Genomic DNA, 20,789 nt, shown 5'->3' with positions numbered 1-20,789 from the left:
AGATAGCGTCAATTCACTAAAACTCTGCTTTATTTGGAGAGCTTTTGTCAAAAGCAGTACAGGCAAAGGTATCGGGAAGCCCTTGTGTTCCAGGCACTCGTTTGGAGGATGCTCTTCTGTGGGAGTTTGCCATTGCCTTGGGCTGACAACTACATTTTAAGCTTGAATATATAGGACTGACAGGACCATATCTTTAATTTCTAATATTTGTAATTAATCATTTATAGGGGGTTGTTCTGACCAATAAACTGTATCTTAAAATTAGTTTATGGGGATATTGGAAAACTTGACAATTGCAGTGATTAATTGAATTAATATTTTTAGCTTAATTTTTTATTCACTTGTTAATGAAAATAAAGGTTCTTTTCAATTACCATGTTTTTAGTTCCAGATTATAACTGTAAGAAAGGAAAGTCCGATTGTAGTTTTAAAAAAAAACAAAAACCACTTCTAGTTCTGCAGCTGTTTCCCATTCTATTGGGGGCACGTGTCCCAGAATCATTACAGCGCACCTACAACACGCACACATGCCATTAAGTTGGGTTGTGACCATCAGACCAACCATCAAAGCATTTCCTACTTACATGCCCCGACTAAGCGACAGAGAAATATAAGACTTGAGGCTGAAGAGATTCACAGTTCTTAGGATCACATACAACTCTTACAGGGCACGCCAGGCAGCTCTTCTTCAACTCCAGCTCCAGAAGATCCGACGCCCTCTTCTGGGCTCCACAGGCAGAGCACTTGGCCCTGTTAATTTTATATTTTGCTTTTGAGGTAGGGTTTCTCTGTGTGGCCCTGGCTGTCCTGAAAGTGCTTTGTAGACCAGGCTGGCCTTGAACTCAGTGATCCATCTGCCTCTCTCTGCCTTCCAAGTGCTGGGATTAAAATCAAGCAACACCACTCTTGGCCTATCTTTGAATTTTATGAGAAAAATATAAGAGTTTGCACCACTGCTAACAACATCAGACTTTATCTTTGCACAATGCATTTTACAATTTTTTTCATTGAATTTAATGGTCAATGGATTCAAGCTTGTAAACCTAGGGCCTCAAAGACAAAAATCACCAGTAACCCACTTTACCATATACCTTGGAAGATGGATTACAGGATTTGCTTATGTTAGATAAGTGTACCCTCAGCTACATCCTCAGCCATATGTGTGTGTGTGTGTGTGTGTGTGTGTGTGTGTGTGTGTGTGTATTTCCATGTATAAATACTGAGCTCCCACGCAAACTTTTGAGAGTAGGCTCTTTGTGTAAACCCTGCCAACAGTATACATAGGAATTTATACCTATGAAAGAACAGAGAAGACTTCATAATTGTTAATATGTTTTATGTAAGGGCAGATAAGACATGCTAAGACGGGGCTGGGGATTTAGCTCAGTGGTAGAGCGCTTACCTAGGAAGCGCAAGGCCCTGAGTTCCGTCCCCAGCTCCGGAAAAAAAAAAGAACCAAAAAAAAAAAGAGAGAGAGAGAGAGACATGGTAAGACGGGTCTGTTTTCCACACCAAATCATACATTACTCAAGGGCAAAGGCAAAGATATTTTGATCAATATTTAACTTATCAAAATGGCTATTCTTAACCTGTTGTGAATGAGAACCCGGCGCAGCCTAATGGACTGGACTGGCTCAGCCCCTAAAAGCTTTGTGTATTCTGGGAGCACAGTGCTCATTTTCCTGTTCTGAAAGCATGTGACCCTGGCCACTTAATCTCCCCAGTTATAGAGCTTTACCATCCGAGAAGAGCAGGGCAAGCCTCTGCTCTTCTATCTATCTAGGGCTGAGACTGAACTGAAGTCAGGTGGCAGAATGAAGTGCAATGACAGCTAGGCACTTGTGCTATCCAGTCGCTGCGCAACAGGGCTGGCACTCCAGGCCCTCCCTGCACAGCCGCCCTTCCTCACTTAACTACAACCCCCAGCATGCACTGCAGGACCGGCGGGCCCGAATGAGGCGTCCGAGGCGCCCGTCCCGCGGGCTCCCTTGGGCTCTTCGCTTTGGTACCTCCCCTGTGCCCACTGCCTGTCTCCAGGTTGGAGACAGCAGCTCGCCTTGGCGCCAGGCCGCGCCCCTATAGTAGCCGGGTGTCGTCCTCGCCTGGCTTTCTGTCAGGCTTTGGCGCTCGCACAGTGACAACAGGGGGGAGGGCGTCCGGCTCGGAGGACCCCGGAAACGCCTGATTCCGGGAGGCCGAGGTGCGGCAGCGGTGATGGCTTTGGGGCCGGGTAGCTGATTCCTGAGGTGGGAGTGGGCCCAGCGCCCGGAGTCTCAGTGGCCGCAGCTCACGAGCAACCTGCACTATGGCCACTTCCGCCGCCTCCTCCGAGCATTTCGAGAAGCTGCACGAGATCTTCCGCGGCCTCCTTGAAGATCTACAAGGGGTGCCGGAGCGGCTGCTGGGAACCGCGGGGACCGGTGAGGCGGGGGCGGGACCAGACCGGTAGAACTCCGCAGGGTGCGGGATCCCAAACGCAATCCCGGGCTCCCGGCTTCCAACTCGGGCACGCCCCCTGCTGCTGTCCAGCCCCGGGCGCCCAGGATCTGCAGCCTCTTGTGACTGGGGGCGTGCAATGGGATCGACATTAGGATGTCGTCTCCTAGCGAGCCTCCCACGTCCTAGCCCCCAAATTCTTAGTTCTCCTCCTCTCCCAGCAGCATAGGGCGTTCTTAAATCTACGGTCCTGTGTTTCGTTAAGACGACTTTTTTATATATAAAAAAAAAAGAAACTTAGTTTGGGGTTGGGGATGTAGGAATTTGGTTGGTAGGCAATGAAAATTTAAAAATAGTTGTAAAGCTTATAGGTAAGACAGTGGTGGGAGGTGAGGGGAGTAAAACAGCCACTTAAAGAGGAACCTGAATGTCTCACATTAAGATTTTTGACGTAATAGGGTAAATCAGTAAGGAACATAAGCAGCTGAGTAATGTGGATTTCATTTTAGAAGCAAGGCGGCGGATAGCTGGATAGAGGATGTGAGAATGGCTATAAGAGACTGTGTTAGGAGCTTCCGTGACAGTTGACTAGGTAAGCATGGGAATCTGGAGAGTGAGCATTAAATCTAACAGGTGGTTCCGAGGCAGAGATTTATGAGATTGGTGGATATGAGTAGGAAGAAAGATTGAAGAGGGTCCGTGTTTTCTCACGTGATCAGTTGAGTGAATGAACTTAAATAAGAGGCGCAAACTCGTTTGAGCTGTAGATGAGAATGTCTACCTGTAGATTAGAGATAACAGTGTGTTCTGTACCAAGCATGACAAAATATTTTTCTGCCATTAAAAACATTATGAAGAATTTATTAATCTAGTAAATACAGTAAAAATTAAGAGATTAACAGTAGTGAACACTTTTAATCTCAGCACTTGGGAGGTACAAATAGGAGAATCTCTGTGAGATCAAGGCCAGCCTGGTGTACACAGCAACACAGAGATTTCCAGACCAGCTAGATTTTACATCTTGAGACTCTATTTAAAAAGAGAGAGATTCTAGAGCCAGAAGTTATATATACCTTTTATTAGTTATGTGATCTTGCAAGTTATTTTAACCAAACTAGTTTCTACTATAAAGTAAAACATAGCATCTAACTGAATGGGGTTTTTGAGTAAATGAGATATGTAAAGCTCTTTAAAATTACTGTCTGACAATAGTAAGAGCTACCAGCTATTATTAATATGTTTGCTATTTTATTTAGAAATATTAGCTCTCTATACAGTTATTCTTAGGATGCCCATTTCATTTGTTTGTTTTTGCTTTTTGGGTTTGTGTTTGTTTTCCAAGACAAGGTTTCTCTTGTGTATACCAGGCTGGCCTCAAACTCAGAGATCCTCCTGCCTCTGCCTCCCAAGTGAGAGCCAGTAAACTGGAAATGAAATAGTATTTTTGCTTGCTTGTTTAGCATATGACCTAAACTCCCAGGAACAGTACCCAGCACATCCTAGGTATCTGATAAATATTTGCTAGATATGTCTGGGGTGGTGGTGCATGCCTTTAGTCCTAGCACTTGGGAGGCAGAGGCAGGAAATCTCAGTGAGTTCAAGGCCAGCCTAGAGTATACAGTGAGACTCTGTTTCAAAAAAAAAAAAAATACTACATATTGTATTTGTTAAATTACTGTAAAAACCATTTTTGGTTGTTAAAGGTACTATGAGTTCTTAGAAGAAAATAGCTGGGTATCGAAGCAGAATAATTTATTTCTCTCCCTTTTATTCACATTCATTACTCTTCAAATTGATGTGTACACTGGTTAAAACACCCAAAGTGAAAGAGAGACTTATTTCCTCAAGGTATAGTCTGTATTCTCGTGGCCCTGGAGGGATCGCTGCCACAGTGTGTCCTAATCTAGGAGGTTTGTGGCAGTAACAGTCTTACCATGTATGGAAATCATTAGACTTTTATAGTCTTCATCACCTACATCTGGTATCTCTTATCTTGACATTGCATCTTCTGAAGAGATTTCTCAAAAGCCTCAGAAGTGATAGAATTTTGTCATCTGATTAATATGTTAAGTGCTTATGGTTATTGTTTTAAGTTTTGGTTTTGTGGTACCTGTAGACATGTGTCCTTATAATAAGGTTATTGACAGTTTTCCATTTTAGTTTGCGTGAAGTCCAGTATGGATGCCTGAGACCTCAGTTTTGTTGTTGTTGTTGTGTGTGTGTGTGTAGCTTAGAGGAGGTCATCTTATGCTTTCTTGTTCCACTGCATGGCTCCTAGGTCATCAGTCTGCGGCAGTTTACCTGGTAAGTCAGCCAGCCAGCCCTGAGACGCTGTGTTTTTAGAGCTAGGAAGGAAACGTGAAGCGCCATGCAAGTCAGGCTGGTATGAACTGTGTTTTGCTCCAGGTCTATGGATTTGATTTGAGAATCAATGGTAGTTCCTAATATTTGAAAGTTCACAGTGTCTGGTGCTTGCTAAGTGCCCTCTCTAGTCAGCATTACTGCATTGCACTTACAAAGGAAAGAGGTTGAGAGAGCTGTGTTTTTGTTGTTTGTCTTCAGATGACATAAGTACACTGTGAGTCTACAGAAATGCCACAATAGGGTGCTAAAGCAATTGAACCTTGTGTTTTAAAGCTCTTGGTGAAACTGAAGTTTTCTCACTGTCTGATGAGTTAATATTCCATAAGAAGAGGGCGCCAACCTTAATGGTACATTAATTTGAGCTCCTATGGCCTTAGGGAAGGCACCTGTCCAGGTTAGTTTCTTTTTCTTCTTCTTCTTCTTTTTTTTTTTTAAGATTTATTTATTTATTTTATGTATATGAGTACCCTGTAGCTATTTTCAGATACACTAGAAGATGGCATCAGATCCCATTACAGATGGTTGTGAGCCACCATGTGGTTGCTGGGAATTGAACTCAGGTCCTCTAGAAGAGCAGTCAATGCTCTTAACCGCTAAGCTATCTCTCCAGTCTCTTACGTTCTAGTTTCTACAGCTATAAAACAAAGTTGATAATTTCTGAGAATTCTCGCATCTCTAATGTTGATTGATGTGTGAGACCGAAGCATTAAAGAAACAGCGAGTGACCCCTCAGTTTAGTAGAGACAAGCCTCTTTTTATTTCTGAATATTTGCTTCCCTAACATCTATTTTTCTAGATGTTTTTCCGTCCTTGCGGGCTTTGGCAGAGGGCAGCAACAGCTGGTCTATATCATGGTGGGGGTGTTAGGTCCTTCCAGCCTCACAAGACTGATCCCTGACTACCTTGCTATGCGTCTCACCAATGCCTGGGTATTGCAGCTTGGCATAGCGCTTTTGGGACGCACATAAGCATCAATACACTTGCTTTGAAAATGTCTCCATTGGTAGTAGCCTTTATGATGTTTGGGACTTTTTTTTTTTTTTTAGATTGATTTATTTCATGTATGTGGGTACACTGTTGCTGACTTAAGACACACCAGACACAGACCCCATTAAAGATGGTTGTGAGCCACCCTGTGGTTGCTGGGAATTGAACTCAGGACCTCTGGAAGAGCAGTCAGTGCTCTTAACCACTGAGCCATCTCTCCAGCCCTGTTTGGAACTTCTTAATGGCTTTGTCCTTGGGCATGAACCAAGTGCAGTTCATACAGTACGTTGCCTGCACATGGCTACAGCCTTGTTTCTTCTTCCTTTCTTTCTTTCTTTTTTTTTTCTTGGTTGTGTTGGAGCCAAGACTGGAAAGAGCCCTCTCTAGGTTCTTCAGCAGAAGGAATGGTTTCTTAGGCTTTTCCTTTGTTTTAAATGTAGGACTCCATAAAGGAGCTCAAAGGTGAAGTTCTATTTTGAAAGGTAATAAATAACTGCGACACAGGAAAGTTGGTGAAAACAAACTGCTCCCTCCCACCCCCCACCCCCACTGCTTTCACTGGCATGCTTTTCTTGAATTGTTCTAGAATTCACCTCTTTGAGTGTAGCTTTTTAGATCAGTTAACAATGGAAGATAAAGAATGACACTGTTGTAGAAAAATCTGAGGTAGGAAAAGGGATGCAGGTGTGTATACAGTACTGCTGCACGCTTCCTAGTTTAGGCCAGGAAGAGTGTGTACCTGAGTTTGGAGATACGCTCCATTGTAGGAGTAGTGACACTCAGCTCTCGGGAGAGTAGCCATTCTTGACTGTACATGGTGCTTTTCCATTCTTGGTGACTAAGAGCCCAGCCCCTCAGGGACAGTCACAGATGTTTGCTGTCCATCTCAGTTACCTCACAGATAGCATATGTGTGCACTCTTTGCTAAACTTGTCTTTTTTTTTTTTTAAATTAATGGGTCCTTGGTTCTTGTTTGTTTTGTTGTTTATTTTGTGTCGTGTAGGAAGTAGTATGAAGAGTCATTTGCAGGGAGTGCCTCATGTATGTTCAGGGAGTCTCAGACAACTGGGCGGACATAGTAATTAGTGAGTTGGAAGGTGGTGGTGAGAGGTTCAGAAGTTCAGGGTCATCCCTTGGCTACCAAGTAAGTGGTACCAAGTGAGTTTTGAGCTACATGAGACCCCGTCTCAAAAGAGGAAAAAATGAGTTAAAAAATATTGTAAGCAGTGGTAACTTTGCAGTAAGTAAGTTATGTGTAGATTTTCACATGCATGTAGATCATTCAGGTGAATATTTTGTTTGTTTTTGAGACAGGGTCTCACTATGTAGCTCTTGCTATCCTAGAACTCAGTAGACCAGGCTGGCCTCAAACTCAAGGATCCGCCCACCTCTGCATAGGATTAAAGGTGCAAGCTTTTTTTTTTTTTTTTTTTTTTTTTTTGGTTCTTTTTTTCCGGAGCTGGGGACCGAACCCAGGGCCTTGCGCTTCCTAGGTAAGCGCTCTACCGCTGAGCTAAATCCCCAGCCCCAAGGTGCAAGCTTTTAACCACACCCAGGGAAGGCATGCATCTACAAATTCAAATTTTTCACAAATAAAGCTGATTGCTGCTTGTCAGATATGAAGGAATGATCTGCTTTGTGTTATAGCCAGAGAAATGAAAAGTACCCATGCTTTTCTATCAAGGGAGGTTCAGCACTAGTGTCTGAACCAAATCCCCTGACCAACCAGGGCTCTTCCCTCCACAAAGGTTTACCAGGTGACAGACAGCATTCCACATTCCTTAGTCATTTTTACTATGTCAGGTGCCATTTTTCCTCTCAAAAATTCTCCCTTTATCAGTGTATTCTTGTAAAATATATGTGTCTGATGCAGTTAGCTTTAAAGGAAATTATATTTTAAGTGGAAAATTTTCATATTATAAATGATCAAAAGAAACATAGTAAAGATGAAATATTTGTCTAGATATTATTGCTTTGAAACTGAAGCTTTTTCTCTTACTATCCTGCTAAAAGGGAAGATAAGTAATTTATTAAAGACAAAACCAGCCAGGAATGGTTGTACTCACTATAATTCTAGCATTTGTGAGATTAAGGCAGGAAGATTGCAAATTTGAAGGCAGCCTGGCCAGATATAGTGAGAGCCTGCTTAAACAGACAGACAAACAAGTGCAGCAGTTTAGTTGACATGGAAGGACTGAAAGAAAAACAATAGTCTCGTGGGCAAGTCATTATCCCTGCCACCATAGGGGAGAGAGGTGTATCACACCAGTGAGCAATCACAGTGGAGTCAAGGTTGAGCTTGATGTGCCTAACAGTGGCGGTTATGGATTCACTGTAGAAACCAGTGTTGATGGACATTCATATTGATGAGTGCCTGCCCTCCATTAGGTTGGGGAGGAGAAGGTTAAGAGTGATTGTTAGTTTAAACCTTTAGTAGGGATGTTGTTGGCTTTAGAACCAAATAATTGTTATGCTTGGCTTTGTCCTCCGCAGGAGTATTTCCCTGGATACTAAATGCCAACATGGTAGGCACCCTTCAGGCACAGTGAAAGCAAGTCTCCAAACATAGTTAGGCTTCTAGGGGTAGTTAAGTGTTATACCCCACCCAGGAAGAATGGGAAGGTTGTTCTAAGCAAAGGGAATGCCTCTACAAATTACAGAAGCAGTAATAAGTGTTTGAAATGCACTGTCTTTTCTAGAGGAGAAGAAGAAGCTGGTCAGAGACTTTGATGAAAAGCAGCAGGAAGCAAATGAAACGGTGAGGACAGGGAGCAAGTACTTGTTTCTTGTACTTGGTTTTGATCTTTTCTAGAAATACTGACTTCATAACAGGTAACCTTTCCCTGTCTTCTGGTCTTGATTTTGCCTGTTTCTAACTCTTAGGTTCTCTTTTGTTATTGTGATAAAATACTCTGACAAAAGCCACTCAGGGAAGAGTTTGTTCTGACTCACAGTTCACATGGTAGAGAAGGGAAAGTAGTAGAAACTTGAAGCAGTTGGTCACATCACAGGAAGTGATGACGAATGCATACCACTAACCATTGCATTTATTAAATGAGGCTAACTGGTGGTGTGGGTGTTGTGTGGGCTTAAGAAACACAAATAGGTAGTTTTTTAGATTTCTGAAGTACAAGCCTTTGCTGACACATTCCTAATATGAGTAGTAGGGGCATTCCCATACCTTTCCTGAAGCTGCCCATTGAGATCGATTACTGACCTTTGTTAAACTTAGTAGCACAGAAGACGAATAATTCACAGGCCATGCATACGTGTATGTGCACACTTATTTGCATTGTTAGGTATAGAGCCTTGGTCTTTATGCATGCTTAGTATTGGTAGGTAGGCACATTACCACTAGTACATTCATCAAATACTCATGTTTGTTGTGAAAGTACATGTGTATATGTGGCTGCACATGCATGTGATCTCCTTCAAGTTCCACAGATTTCCTCACTGCCCTAGAACTTGCCAGCCAGCATGGGACTCTAAGTGCATGCTACCATCCCCGGTGTTATTTACACGGTTCTGGACATCGAATTTAGGTCCTCATATTTGCAGGGCAAGCACAATACTGTCTCTCCAGCCTGCCACATGCTTACTTGAGTGAATGTCTGCTAGAACATTATTTCAGGCACTTAAGGTGGATCTGCCACAGAAATATACTTGTTCTTTTGGATTCCTTTGTCCAGGTTAGGGGACAACCAGGCTGTCTACTTACCCCTTTCTGCCTTTCCAGTTGGCAGAGATGGAGGAAGAACTACGATATGCACCCCTGACTTTTCGTAACTCCATGATGTCTAAGCTTCGAAACTACCGGAAGGACCTTGCTAAACTCCACCGTGAGGTGAGAAGTACACCTTTGACAGCCACACCTGGAGGCCGAGGAGACCTGAAGTTTGGCACATATACCTTAGAGAATGAGCATTTGGTAAGTGTTAGCTACTCCTCCTTAAGGGCCTGTGGTACAAGAACTAGACGGTTTATGTTATCAATGTATACTGAGTCTCAGGTTTTTGTTTTCTTTTTTTTTTTTTTTTTTTTTTTTCTCTTTTTTTTTTTTTTCGGAGCTGGGGACCGAACCCAGGGCCTTGCGCTTGCTAGGTAAGTGCTCTACCACTGAGCTAAATCCCCAACCGCCAGGTTTTTGTTTTCTTAACCTTGACCTCTTTCCTGCATCTAGTCACCGTTCTACCCTCTGGTTCCTGCTCTTTTTAACTCCAATCTGCCTAGACTTCTTTGTGAGCTTAGAAAGACAGATAGACAGATAGAACAGTACTTTGTCTCTACCAAACCTAGAAACTGTTCCAAGCTAGACTCTTATTTTGACTTGTTGATCTAATTTCCTTTCTTCTTGAACTTTTCTTTTTTCATATAAATTAGAATCATTTTCTTGGGTATACTCCCAACATTCAGTTAGATTTTAAGTTTTTGTTTTGTTTTTGAGATAGAGTGTGGTATTCTCAAGTAATTATCTCATCACAACTCCCGAGCAGCTGTGGGTCAGTTAGGTTTTTAATTAATCACAGTATTTTACAATATTAATCCAAGCTTTCTGTTAACTTAATATCAAGAAGGCCCTAAAACTGGTGGAGAAACACAGAGTACTTCTCAGTAGAGCCATTCAGACACCTAGTCTTGTAAAGTCAGCTAGAATGCTTCTAAACAAATGACTCTGACATAATACTGTACTTCAAGAACCCATATCTTGAAACCATCAGAGAAGCTGACTAGTTGAAGGAATAAAGTAAAAACTCCCGAAGATTAAATTTAGTGTGCTTTTGGATTATAGTCCACAAAGAACAAAATTGACAGAATTTGTAAAAGAAATGGAAAGGGACCCAGCACTGTGAAATTAACATCTATAGACGGGCTAGCAGTAGAGTTTAAATGCCACTTCATGTGTTTTCATTAGAGTGTGAGAAGCAAATTCTGCTGACTTAGCATTGCTGATGTTTAAGCACATCATTTGGAGAGGAATGTAAAACGTTGACATGGAGACAGGTGGCAGCCAAGGTAAGAGGCTGGGAACCCCAGAATCATGGCGTAGGCCTGGGATGCCACACAGTGAGGAGTTCAAGGAGTTCCAGATGAGGCTTCTGTCAGTGCTGCCACATAGGACTTTGGAAGCATCCCTTGGAGGCCCCAGAGGCCTTTGGACAAGCTGCTCAGCTTCTGTCTCAAAGCTTGGTGCTCACAGTGACTGTCCTCAGAACTTAGAGACTGGATGGAAAGCAGCTGCAAATGGTCGGTACCCACATCAGAATCCGTGTCAGCTGCAACCAATGTTCCTCCTCAGACGGCAGCCAGAGCAGCACATTTTGTGTGCCAGTGTAGGCAAGCACTCATTGCCCGGGTCACAGACACTGATGGGATGCTGGTTGCCTTGTTTGCCAAAGTGCCGACTGAAGAACTTTGTGCAGAGACCACCAATCCAGGCAAGGGCAGGGAGCTCTCAGCTTTGCTCCAGCCTAGAGCCTGACCTACAGACACTTGCTCAAGTCCCCGAGGTGTGCACAGCCCTACTTGGCAGGTAACCTGGAGCAGAGCCGAATTATCTTCCCTAGCAATGGCCCCTATATTGAGTTCTTGAATTTTATACACAATTTTTGAAGAGAAAAACAAAACAAAACAATTTTGAAATGGATACCTGTGAGGACACTTGTGAAGGAAGGCTGAAAAGGCAAATAGAATTTGTTAAAACGGAGACTTAAAAACCACTCATAAAATTTTTTTTTTTTGGCTAATTTCCCCCTCAAAAAAAGAGGATTGACAAGTTCAAACATTTGCTTTAAATTTATTAATTTAAAAACACAATAAGTCAACTTGAAAGGATTGTTACCATGATGCTAAGCCTGACCTTAAATGCCCAGTCGAGCCTCCTGACTCAGCAGCCTGAATATGTGGAACCGTAAGGCACTTAGCACCTCACCCAAGTCCATGGTGAATGTAGATAACATGGATACCTTCACAGGATTATCCCATGTCTGTCGGAGGTTGATTTGTGGGATGTTACTTTTCCTTGCTCTTTCTTTAGCTTAATCATTTAAAACTCTGTGTATTTTATATAGAAATCTTTTTTCTTCCTTTCAGCTAATTGTGGGTTTTTACAAAGACCTATTTTTATGTGTGTAGGTGTTCGACTACATGTTCACCATGTGCATGCAGTTCTCACAGAGGCGAGGTGAGACTATTGATCCCCTGAACCTGGAGTTCCAGATGGTTGTGAGCCAGTGTGTGGGTGCTGGGAATTAAACCCAGGGTCTCTGGAAGACAACCAGGACTAATCACTGAGCCATTGCTCCAGCCCTCCTTTATTACATTATTTATTTTGTATGTGCATATATATATATATATATATATATATATATATATATATATATATGCATAAGCACATGTGTTGAAGTCAAAGGACCACATGCAGGAGTCCCCATAACTGAACTCAGGTCTTCAGACTTGGTACTGAGCCTTCTCATCAGCACCATTTTTGCTGGACTGAACCTCTCTATATGAACCAGGCTGGCCTCATAGCTAGAGCTGTCCTCCCACATCTGCCTCCTAGGTGTTAAGATTACAGACGAGGACCACATGCATGGGTTTATTTGACCCTTGGTGGTTTCTTTATTTACTGGTCTGTATAAACATTCTAAGAATCTAATTTAAGAAAAAAATTTTTTGAGAGTATATAGTTCTTGAACTCCCTAGTGTAGCTCAGGCTAGCCTTGAACTCACAAAAATCCTTTTGCCTCTGCCTCTCTGTGGGTGCTGGGATTAAACTTGTGCACCACCATCCCGGCCCAAGAGGCTAATTTATTTATTTTTTATTTATTTATTTATTTTTGGATGCAGGATTTCTCTATGTAGCCCTGACTATCCTGGAGCTCAGATCTGCCTGTCTCTGCCTCCTCAGTGCTTGGCTTCAGAATCTGATTGCTGATGAGATCTTCTGCCATTTGCCACCTGCTCTGTAGTAAATTCTGAGCTGAACCCCTGTCCATCACTACTCATTCTGGCCTGACCTGGGCCGATTTTGTTGTCATGCTGTGTTTAGAGAGAGAAAATTTCAGTGAAGAGTAAGAGTTCTTGGGAAGCTAGGGAAGCTCGAGTGAGGTCCAGACTCTCCCTTCCCTGTGAACAATCACCAGCATGGTGATAACTTGAGAGTGCTGTTGGGCATGAGCCACTCATGGCCATGGAAGTTTTTTTAAGAATGCACCAATGTCTCTAGTTCTTAATGACTTCTGAGCTGAGAAAGAATACGTTATTTATGGTCTCTACATCAGCACCAGCCAAGTGGGAACTTGAGTGAATTAGTTAGTTTCTAGTGTTTTGGAAGCTCGTTGTTTACTTGTGGCACTGTTGAAGTGTAAGGCAAGCCAGGCATGATGGCACACATTTACAGTCCCAGCACGTGGACATTGAGCCAGGACAGTCATGATGAGTTTGAATTCAACTTCAGTTACAGTGAGGCCGCCTTAAAAAACAAAAATGAATAAATGCTTAAGCAGAGAGTTTTAAAGTTACAAGCTAATTGCATTATTAGGTCATTTTTGCACACACTACTACCTTCTCACTCAGTCTGGATGCTGACTGAAGTTGCTAATAGCCAGTTACATGTTAATGGATTTTAACTGGTTCACAGGGGAAATGCTCCAATTCTTTTTCATTATTTTTTCAGAAGTCTTAAGGGAAGTGGAATCTGCCTGCTTTAATCCTGACCTTGAACAGGATCTTATTTTTCATTAGAATTTTTGATTCAATTTTAAAAGCACTCTTCAGTCAGCTTTGGATTGAAAATGTTTTGTTTTTTTTTTTTAATATTACATCTATCCAGGCATGGTAGCACCTAGCTTTTCATCCTAGCACGTGGAAGGCAGAGACAGATGGATCTCTGGGAGTTGAAGCCAGGCTGGTGTACATAGTAAGTTCTAGGTTAGCCAGAACTACACTGTAGGACCCTGTCTCAAAAAATTCCAATTCTGAAGGATCCGATACCCTCTTCTGGTACCCATAAAGCTTTACAAATGTTTTTATTTGCTGAACATCTTTTGATGTTCTTGCCATGATTCTCTTGAACAATAAATATACATAATATTTACCTTTTCTCAGGTATCAGTAATCTAATGATGATTTAATGTATTAGGAGGATATGTACATGTTATATGCAGACTACTATTTTACACATAGGACCTCAGCAGGAGTGCCCTAGAATCAGTGCCCTGCAGACAGAAAGGAAAAGCTAGGGAAATGATGGTTTACTGTATCCTTGTACATAAGAAGAAAGCCACAAGGAATAACTGACAATAAATTTATAACAGAAGTAGCTAACATTTTTCTTCCTTACTGCTATCAGAATCGGCTGCAGTCTCAAAGAGCATTACTTCTGCAAGGCACTGAAAGCCTGAACCGAGCCACCCAAAGCATTGAGCGTTCTCATCGGATTGCCGCAGAAACTGACCAAATTGGTTCAGAAATCATAGAAGAGTTGGGGGAGCAACGAGACCAGTTGGAACGTACCAAGAGTAGAGTAAGTCTGGGCAATGTGTAAAGTAGGGGGGTCCTCATACCCAGATACCACACTAAGGCCAGACACTACACCAGTTCTGACTTCTGGGAATAACAGCCCGCCTCCCCTTTTCACAAGTTTTAAATTCCTCAGCTGAAAGATTCCGCATTAGAAGTACTTGTACAGAGCTAAGGGAGATGGGTCTGTCAATAAAGATCAATACAGATGCTCATGGGTTTGGAACCCCAGAGTTTGGGGGTGAGGATTAGAAATAGTTGGATCTTTGGAATTTGTTGGCCAGCCAGTATTTTAAGAAATCCTTTCTTAATATGGTGGTGTAACTGGTCTTTTGCTATTTTGTGAGTTTTTCTTCTACCCTTTTCCACCCTTTCAACCCCCTAACACTAGATAGGAAAGAAAAAAGAAAAGAAAGGGGGTGATGTTATAGTTAGGCTACTTCCTGCTGATTAGGGGGATTGAGTTTCTTGTGGCAAGTTTGATCTTCATCAAGATATCTAATTTCTTCTCATCTCTTTGTGCATAACTTCTTGAGAAATCATGACCAGCAACCACCAACCAACAAAAGCCAACCCATCCTGCTTCTGGGGACTCTGAAAAGTCCCCAGAATTCCAAATATCTCACAATCACAGACTATCACACCCCTGCACAAAGCAATCAAAGTCAGCTGCTGTGAACAACCTGAAGTATCCCTATATCCCATACCTGGGACTAAAACAAAAGCATATTCCTATATTTCTGTGGGGTGTTTTTAAGATTTATTTTTATTTTATGTGCATTGCTGTTTTGACTACATATATTATAAGTCTGTGTTAGGGTATCAGATCCCCTGGAACTGGAATTATAGACCTTTTTAATGCCCATGTTCAAATTATATAAGTTTTTTTGAAAGGAAGAAGAAATGATCTGTTATTTTCTTTTTCAGCTGGTAAACACAAATGAAAACTTAAGCAAAAGCCGAAAGATTCTTCGCTCTATGTCCAGAAAGTAAGTTTCAAGAAACCCACAAATTCTTTTTTTTTTTCTTGGAGCTGAGGACCGAACCCAGGGCCTTGCACTTGCTAGGCAAGCGCTCTACCACTGAGCTAAATCCCCAACCCCCACAAATTCTTGATATTCAATATATTTCAACTAAGAAATATAGAGAGCTTAGACCAGTAACTTAACAAACACCCTGATAAATTACCTTAGTGCTACCCAAGCACTCCTCTAGGCATTCACCAACCGAAGGAGAAGATATTCTCTATTATATTATAGTTTATATAGTTAAATATCTGAGGATGAGGTCTTTGTTAAATTCATAGATTGTTCCAACATAAAGTAGTGGAAAACCTGTCTACTGACCAATGTCAATCCCAGTTTCTGTCTCTTAGAAGAGACCTAAGGAACTAAGAAGAGCTCTCTGCTCCCTGGAACATGTTTGTAAACACCTGACCTGTGAGCATGGATAGTACTTAGTTCTTGCCTTGCATGGCAGGCCCTTTTGGGACGTCCTGTCTTGTTAGCAAGAAGTATTTAAAAATAACAAAAACAAGAGCAAGCTAGCAGCAGGTCAGGTGGCTGTGGCGTGAGCCTGACAGTTGATGGGAGAGAGCCATCCCGAGTTGTCCTCTTACTGCCACAAGTGGACTTGTGAGAGCACACACTCACCTGTGCTCACTAATTTAAAACACTAAAACCAACCTTGAGGTAAGTTGTAACTGCAGTAAAAGCAAGGCCGAAGGGAGGTCGTGACATTGGGGCTAAGCTGGGTACCTAGTGTGGCATGTCCTTGGTGCATGAGCAAGCAAGAGCTTCAGCGATCCACAGTAATCCATTCGTAGGATGAGCAGTGGGAGTAGACCCTCCCCAAACACTAGTAAGTCCTTCTTTACAGAAGGAGAAACCAGATGACAGTCTGAAGTAAATTGTTTGGAGAGTGACTGCTCAGGTAGTGGAGCAGAGGGAGAAACAGGGAAGAGTAAGAAGGGAGAATCTACAAGACACTGAAAAGCAGTTCTCAGGGGCTTAGTTGCTCATCCTAAAAACAGGACCATCCATGAGCTTAAATTAACTTTGACACTAAAAAGTGTGCCCCAGGGGCTGGGGATTTAGCTCAGTGGTAGAGCGCTTACCTAGGAAGCGCAAGGCCCTGGGTTCGGTCCCCAGCTCCGAAAAAAACCAAAAAAAAAAAAAAAAAAAAAAAAAAAAAAAAGTGTGCCCCAAACCTTGTTTCCAACATGCACTCATAGCGAATGCATGGCTGATAGGACCATATTTAAAACAGCAGGACAAGGGGAGGATTTTTTTAGAGTCAAGAAGTCATTCATATGTTTTAGTATTTGTTTCCCACATTTTTGTGATGTAGTCAGTGTTGTCCCTCACAGCTAAGAGCACCATGAATTGTCACTATCCAAAGGGCTCAGTGCTTGCTGCTATGTGGCTGTGTAGACAAGCGGTCTGCCTCACTGTGTAGCATTGGGAACAGCTGGGGTTGCGGTCACGCAGGCTCCTCACGTCTCCCCCTCTGCTTGTCTTTGCAGAGTGATAACCAACAAGCTGCTGCTCTCCGTCATCATCGTGCTGGAGCTGGCCATCCTGGTCGGGCTGGTGTATTACAAGTTCTTCCGACACCACTGAGCTGCCTGCAGGAGAGGCACTGTGGAGATCTTGACTCTGAATGGTGTTAGGGATCTATGTCGCTGCTGTGGGCTAACAGTTCCAGAATGTCTTGTCAGACTATGGGCGGGAGGGCAGTGGAAAACCACATAAATGAAGGAGCAGCAATAAGAGCAGGATGATATACTAAGGTAATAAATGCTGTTTATGACTCCTTCAAACACACGTGTATAATAACAATAGCTTGTAAACTTCAGAAACAAAAACCCAACAGATACATTTACAGTGATAGTATTGTGACCAAAATAGAGAAGGGGACTCTACACTTGTGAGAGTGCACAGATGTTCTCATTAAGGCAATATTGATCCAGACAGCCATTTACTCTTTGTCCCTTTAAATGCCTCCCAACTCTGGAATGCTGTCGTGAAAGGTGCCAGAGTACAGTGTTTCCTAAATTCTCACACATTCTTCCTTTTCTGATTCATGTGGTGAACTAGGAGTAGGAAGGTGGTCATAGGCAATGTGTCCGCCTTCTCTTGTCTGACCAAAACTTGAAGCAATCACATCCACTGCTAGGCTGGCTGTAGCCTTGGCCTCTTCCTCAGAAGTGGCCAAATGAGGATTGACTTCAACAAGATCCAGAGCCGACAGCAACCCTGGAACAATCAAAGGGAGAAGACCTTAGAACATGCCCAGCTGCTACATTCAGTGAGGGCTATCCCACCTCCTAAAAACAGGTCATTTTCAAACATTAAGTGATCTACTGTCAGCGCCTACAGTGTCTACAGTCCAGGAAGATGGCTGTGTAGTGAAGGAGCTTCAGCCATGCCTGATAACCTGAGTTTGATCTTTGGACCCCACATGGTATTAAGAGAGACAGACTAGCAAGTTGTCCAGTGACCTCCACATGTACTCACCACTCCACAAACAGACACAAAACCAACTTTAACAACAAAAACACCGGGGCAGTGATGGTACACACTTTTAATCCCAACACTCAGAAGGCAGAAGTGGGTAGATCTTTGATTTCAAGGCCAGCCTGGTCTACAAAGTAAGTTTTAGGACAGCTCAGACTACACAGAGAAAATGTGTCTTGAAAAACCAAACAAACAAAAACAAGAAAACCTGAGGGGCTAAACGAGACTGGCACTTAAGAGCACTTGGTCCTCTGACTGAGGACCCAGGCTAGTTCCTAGCACCCACGTGGTGGTTCACACGTGTCTATTACCCTTAATCCCAAAAGATCCAACACCCACTTCCGATTTTCATGGGCATCAACCATGTATGCACACATCCATATATGTGAAAAACATACACATCCATACAAACATTTAAAGAAAGAACATTGTGTCTCATCCTCTTGACTGTACATTTAAGTTAAAATAACCATGTTAGTACAGAACAGTTATAAAATCTATCCCTGTTCAAACTACTGTAATAAGTAAGCACAGTTGTCAGGATTTCAGGCGCCTTGTCTGTCTGGGGGTTTTATTGGTCCTTTTCCCTCACATCCATCACTATGGGTCTTTATGTACACTAAGCACGTATTTTACCACTGAGCTGCAACCCAGTCCAGCCCACCATCAGTACTTCGTTGGTGTGTGTGTGTGTGTGTGTGTGAGCATGCACGTGTACCTGCACCTGCCACTGTGTACGTGAAGGTCAGAAGGCAACCTTGAATGTTGGTTTTCATTTCTGCTTTGAGGCAGGGTCTCCAACATGGCAGGATAGCTGGCCCTCAAGTTGTGGGGACTTTCCTGCCTCCACCTTACCACAGGATTACTGGTGTGTGCTATCTTTGGCAAACTTGGGTCTTCACGTTTGTGCAGCAATTGCTTTACCAAACACTTAGCCATCTTCCTAACTTTACCATTTTGAGACAAGGTCTTGTTATGTAACCCAGGCTAGCCCCAAACTGTCAATCTGCCTGCCCTAGCCTCCTGAATGGCATTTACAGGTTCCACATATGACATATTTGTCTTTTATCTGACTGGCCCAGCACCTTAGCATTTAGTCAAAGAAAAGGTCCAGCCATATGTTGATTGGTTCAATCTGGAGTTCAGTTGCCTAATCTGAGGGTTTGAGTTTGTGCCCAGGTCCTCAGCATTTTCCTTTGTTTAGAGTGGGCTGAGGGAAAGGAAAGAACTTAATCCATAGCTGCCTTTCACTTCTGTCCCTCCGTATCTGGCCTGCTTCTCCTGAACTTACTTCTCCTAACACTTACTCTAGGTTAATCTGTCTCTTAAAGAGTGATCTGAACAAACTAAAACCCAATCACACAAGTGTCTAAGGATATTTAGGCTGGCTGTAAAGTCACATAAGGTGTATCCTAATACCCAATCGTTCATTTATATTACGTTCTGCCACATGACAAACTGACAAGTGATGCATAGTTGAGTGTGTTGTGCTAAACTACAGTAACCAAGGGTGCTAACACTGTCCTCATTTCCTGCACAGGAGCCTGTGTCCGTAGTGAGTTGTGTCTCACTCCCAGTGGTTGGACCTAGCATCTCTAGCATATCCTAAGTAGTTAGTGATCAAGAGGGTTTGCACCATCAAAAATGTATGTTTCCTATGGTGCCTACAAGTTAGTTTAAGCCAATTGCTGTCTTTGTTGACAATGTCACGTCAACAAAACAGGGAAAACAAAAGATACACCACTGCCACAAAGGTTATTAACCTCTCTTGAATGAAGCAACAGAAATGTTGAACTTCTAAGTTCGCTGTTAACTGAAAGACCATGGCGATATTCATGTTTGTGGGTCTAAGAATACGTCTGTCTTCCTACAGGCAGATGTAATAGGCAGTTCTCTCCTAAGGTTATAGCACACTCTAAGGATCTATTTCTTTTCCAGCTAGTTAAGGATTCCTTGTATGGCTGGTGAGATGGCTCAGAGGGTAAGGGCTTCTGCTGCTAATCTGACAACCTGAATTCTATTTTCAGGACTGACACAGTAGGGGAGGTGACTACTACGAGTTGTCTTCTATACACACACACACACACACACACACACACACTAGGGGAGGTGACTACTACGAGTTGTCTTCTATACACACACACACACACACACACACACACACACACACACGCACGCACGCACGCACGCACACTAAATATTTCCTAAGGGTTTCTTGTCTGTTGTGAGGTGTGCATCTTTAACCCCATCAACTTTGGAGGCAGAGACAACTCGGATCTGAGTTAAAGGGTAGCCAAGTCTAAGTGAGACCCTGTGAAAACAAAAAAGCTCCTTGTAGGTCTTAGCCCTTGAATCTTAGTGTTGTTTGCGTCTGTCTCCTAGCTTCGTGAAATGATTGGGGCTGTATCACGTGGTCGTTACTCTTCATAATCTAGAATTCACCTTAATCACGACCTTAGTGACCCTCATCAGCCATTTCTCTAACAGTATCCTTAATTAGAGTTACCGTCAGGCTCCAGTAGGTGGCTTATCTCTGATTAAAAAGAAAAAAAAAATCCTAAAACTGTCTTCAAGATGGAGACTGGGGAGCTAGCTCGGTCAGTAGAGCGCTTGTCTAAGCGTGAGGACCTGAGCTCAAACCACAGACCCTATATAAAAAGCCAGGCATGATCCATGTGATTGCCATTCCAGTGTTGGGGACGCAGAGCTCAGAGCTCATGGCTAGCCGACTTGCCCCGCTATTGAGTTGCATACACCTAAGAGATGAATGGCACCTTATTTTTCAAGAAACACTCTTAAAAGCTGGACATGGTGGTGCACGTCTGTACTCAGCACCCGGGAGATAAAAAGCAGGATACAGGATTCAAAGTCATCCCCTCCTTAACTACATGAGTTTCAAGTCCATTTTAACTACACAAGACCTTGTCTCAAAAAAAAAAAAAAAAAAAAAAGGATTTGAGACAA

At 42.8% G+C, this 20,789-nt stretch overlaps 2 protein-coding genes across 5 annotated transcripts in view; one reads left to right on the top strand and one right to left on the bottom strand.

Moving 5' to 3' along the window:
- Positions 1 to 1,925: 1,925 nt before the first annotated feature.
- Positions 1,926 to 17,128, top strand: Vti1b (vesicle transport through interaction with t-SNAREs 1B). Of its 4 annotated transcripts, XM_039111591.2 has the most exons (7): positions 2,002 to 2,420; positions 2,946 to 3,028; positions 8,487 to 8,545; positions 9,524 to 9,715; positions 14,138 to 14,311; positions 15,235 to 15,296; positions 16,832 to 17,128. In XM_039111591.2, the coding sequence occupies exons 4-7, from the start codon at positions 9,533 to 9,535 to the stop codon at positions 16,926 to 16,928; spliced, it is 516 nt and encodes a 171-aa protein (XP_038967519.1). In that variant the 5' UTR covers positions 2,002 to 2,420; positions 2,946 to 3,028; positions 8,487 to 8,545; positions 9,524 to 9,532; the 3' UTR covers positions 16,929 to 17,128. The 4 variants fall into 4 exon arrangements, with proteins under 4 accessions (XP_038967518.1, NP_001364123.1, XP_038967520.1 ...); XM_039111590.2 differs by lacking the exon at positions 2,946 to 3,028 and having other exon boundaries at positions 1,926 to 2,420; NM_001377194.1 differs by lacking the exons at positions 2,946 to 3,028; positions 16,832 to 17,128 and having other exon boundaries at positions 1,983 to 2,420; positions 15,235 to 15,335.
- The window catches only part of Arg2 (arginase 2), a 25,375-nt gene continuing 21,680 nt past the window's right edge, over positions 17,095 to 20,789 (bottom strand). The window contains exon 8 of the mRNA NM_019168.2: positions 17,095 to 17,564. Within this exon, the coding sequence (NP_062041.2) occupies positions 17,359 to 17,564 (206 nt within the window). The 3' untranslated portion in view covers positions 17,095 to 17,358. The remainder of the gene's footprint in view (positions 17,565 to 20,789) is intronic.

Source organism: Rattus norvegicus, chromosome 6, assembly GCF_036323735.1.
Source record: "Rattus norvegicus strain BN/NHsdMcwi chromosome 6, GRCr8, whole genome shotgun sequence".
NCBI lineage: Eukaryota > Metazoa > Chordata > Mammalia > Rodentia > Muridae > Rattus > Rattus norvegicus.
This window is presented reverse-complemented; position numbering and strand designations above follow the sequence as displayed.

Coding starts and splice junctions, on each gene's coding strand:
- Vti1b (XM_039111590.2), top strand. CDS start 2,306: ATGGCCACTTCCGCCGCCTCCTCCGAGCATTTCGAGAAGCTGCACGAG. Junction 2,421..8,486: donor GCTGGGAACCGCGGGGACCG/GTGAGGCGGGGG, acceptor TGTCTTTTCTAG/AGGAGAAGAAGAAGCTGGTC. Junction 14,312..15,234: donor TGGAACGTACCAAGAGTAGA/GTAAGTCTGGGC, acceptor TTTCTTTTTCAG/CTGGTAAACACAAATGAAAA.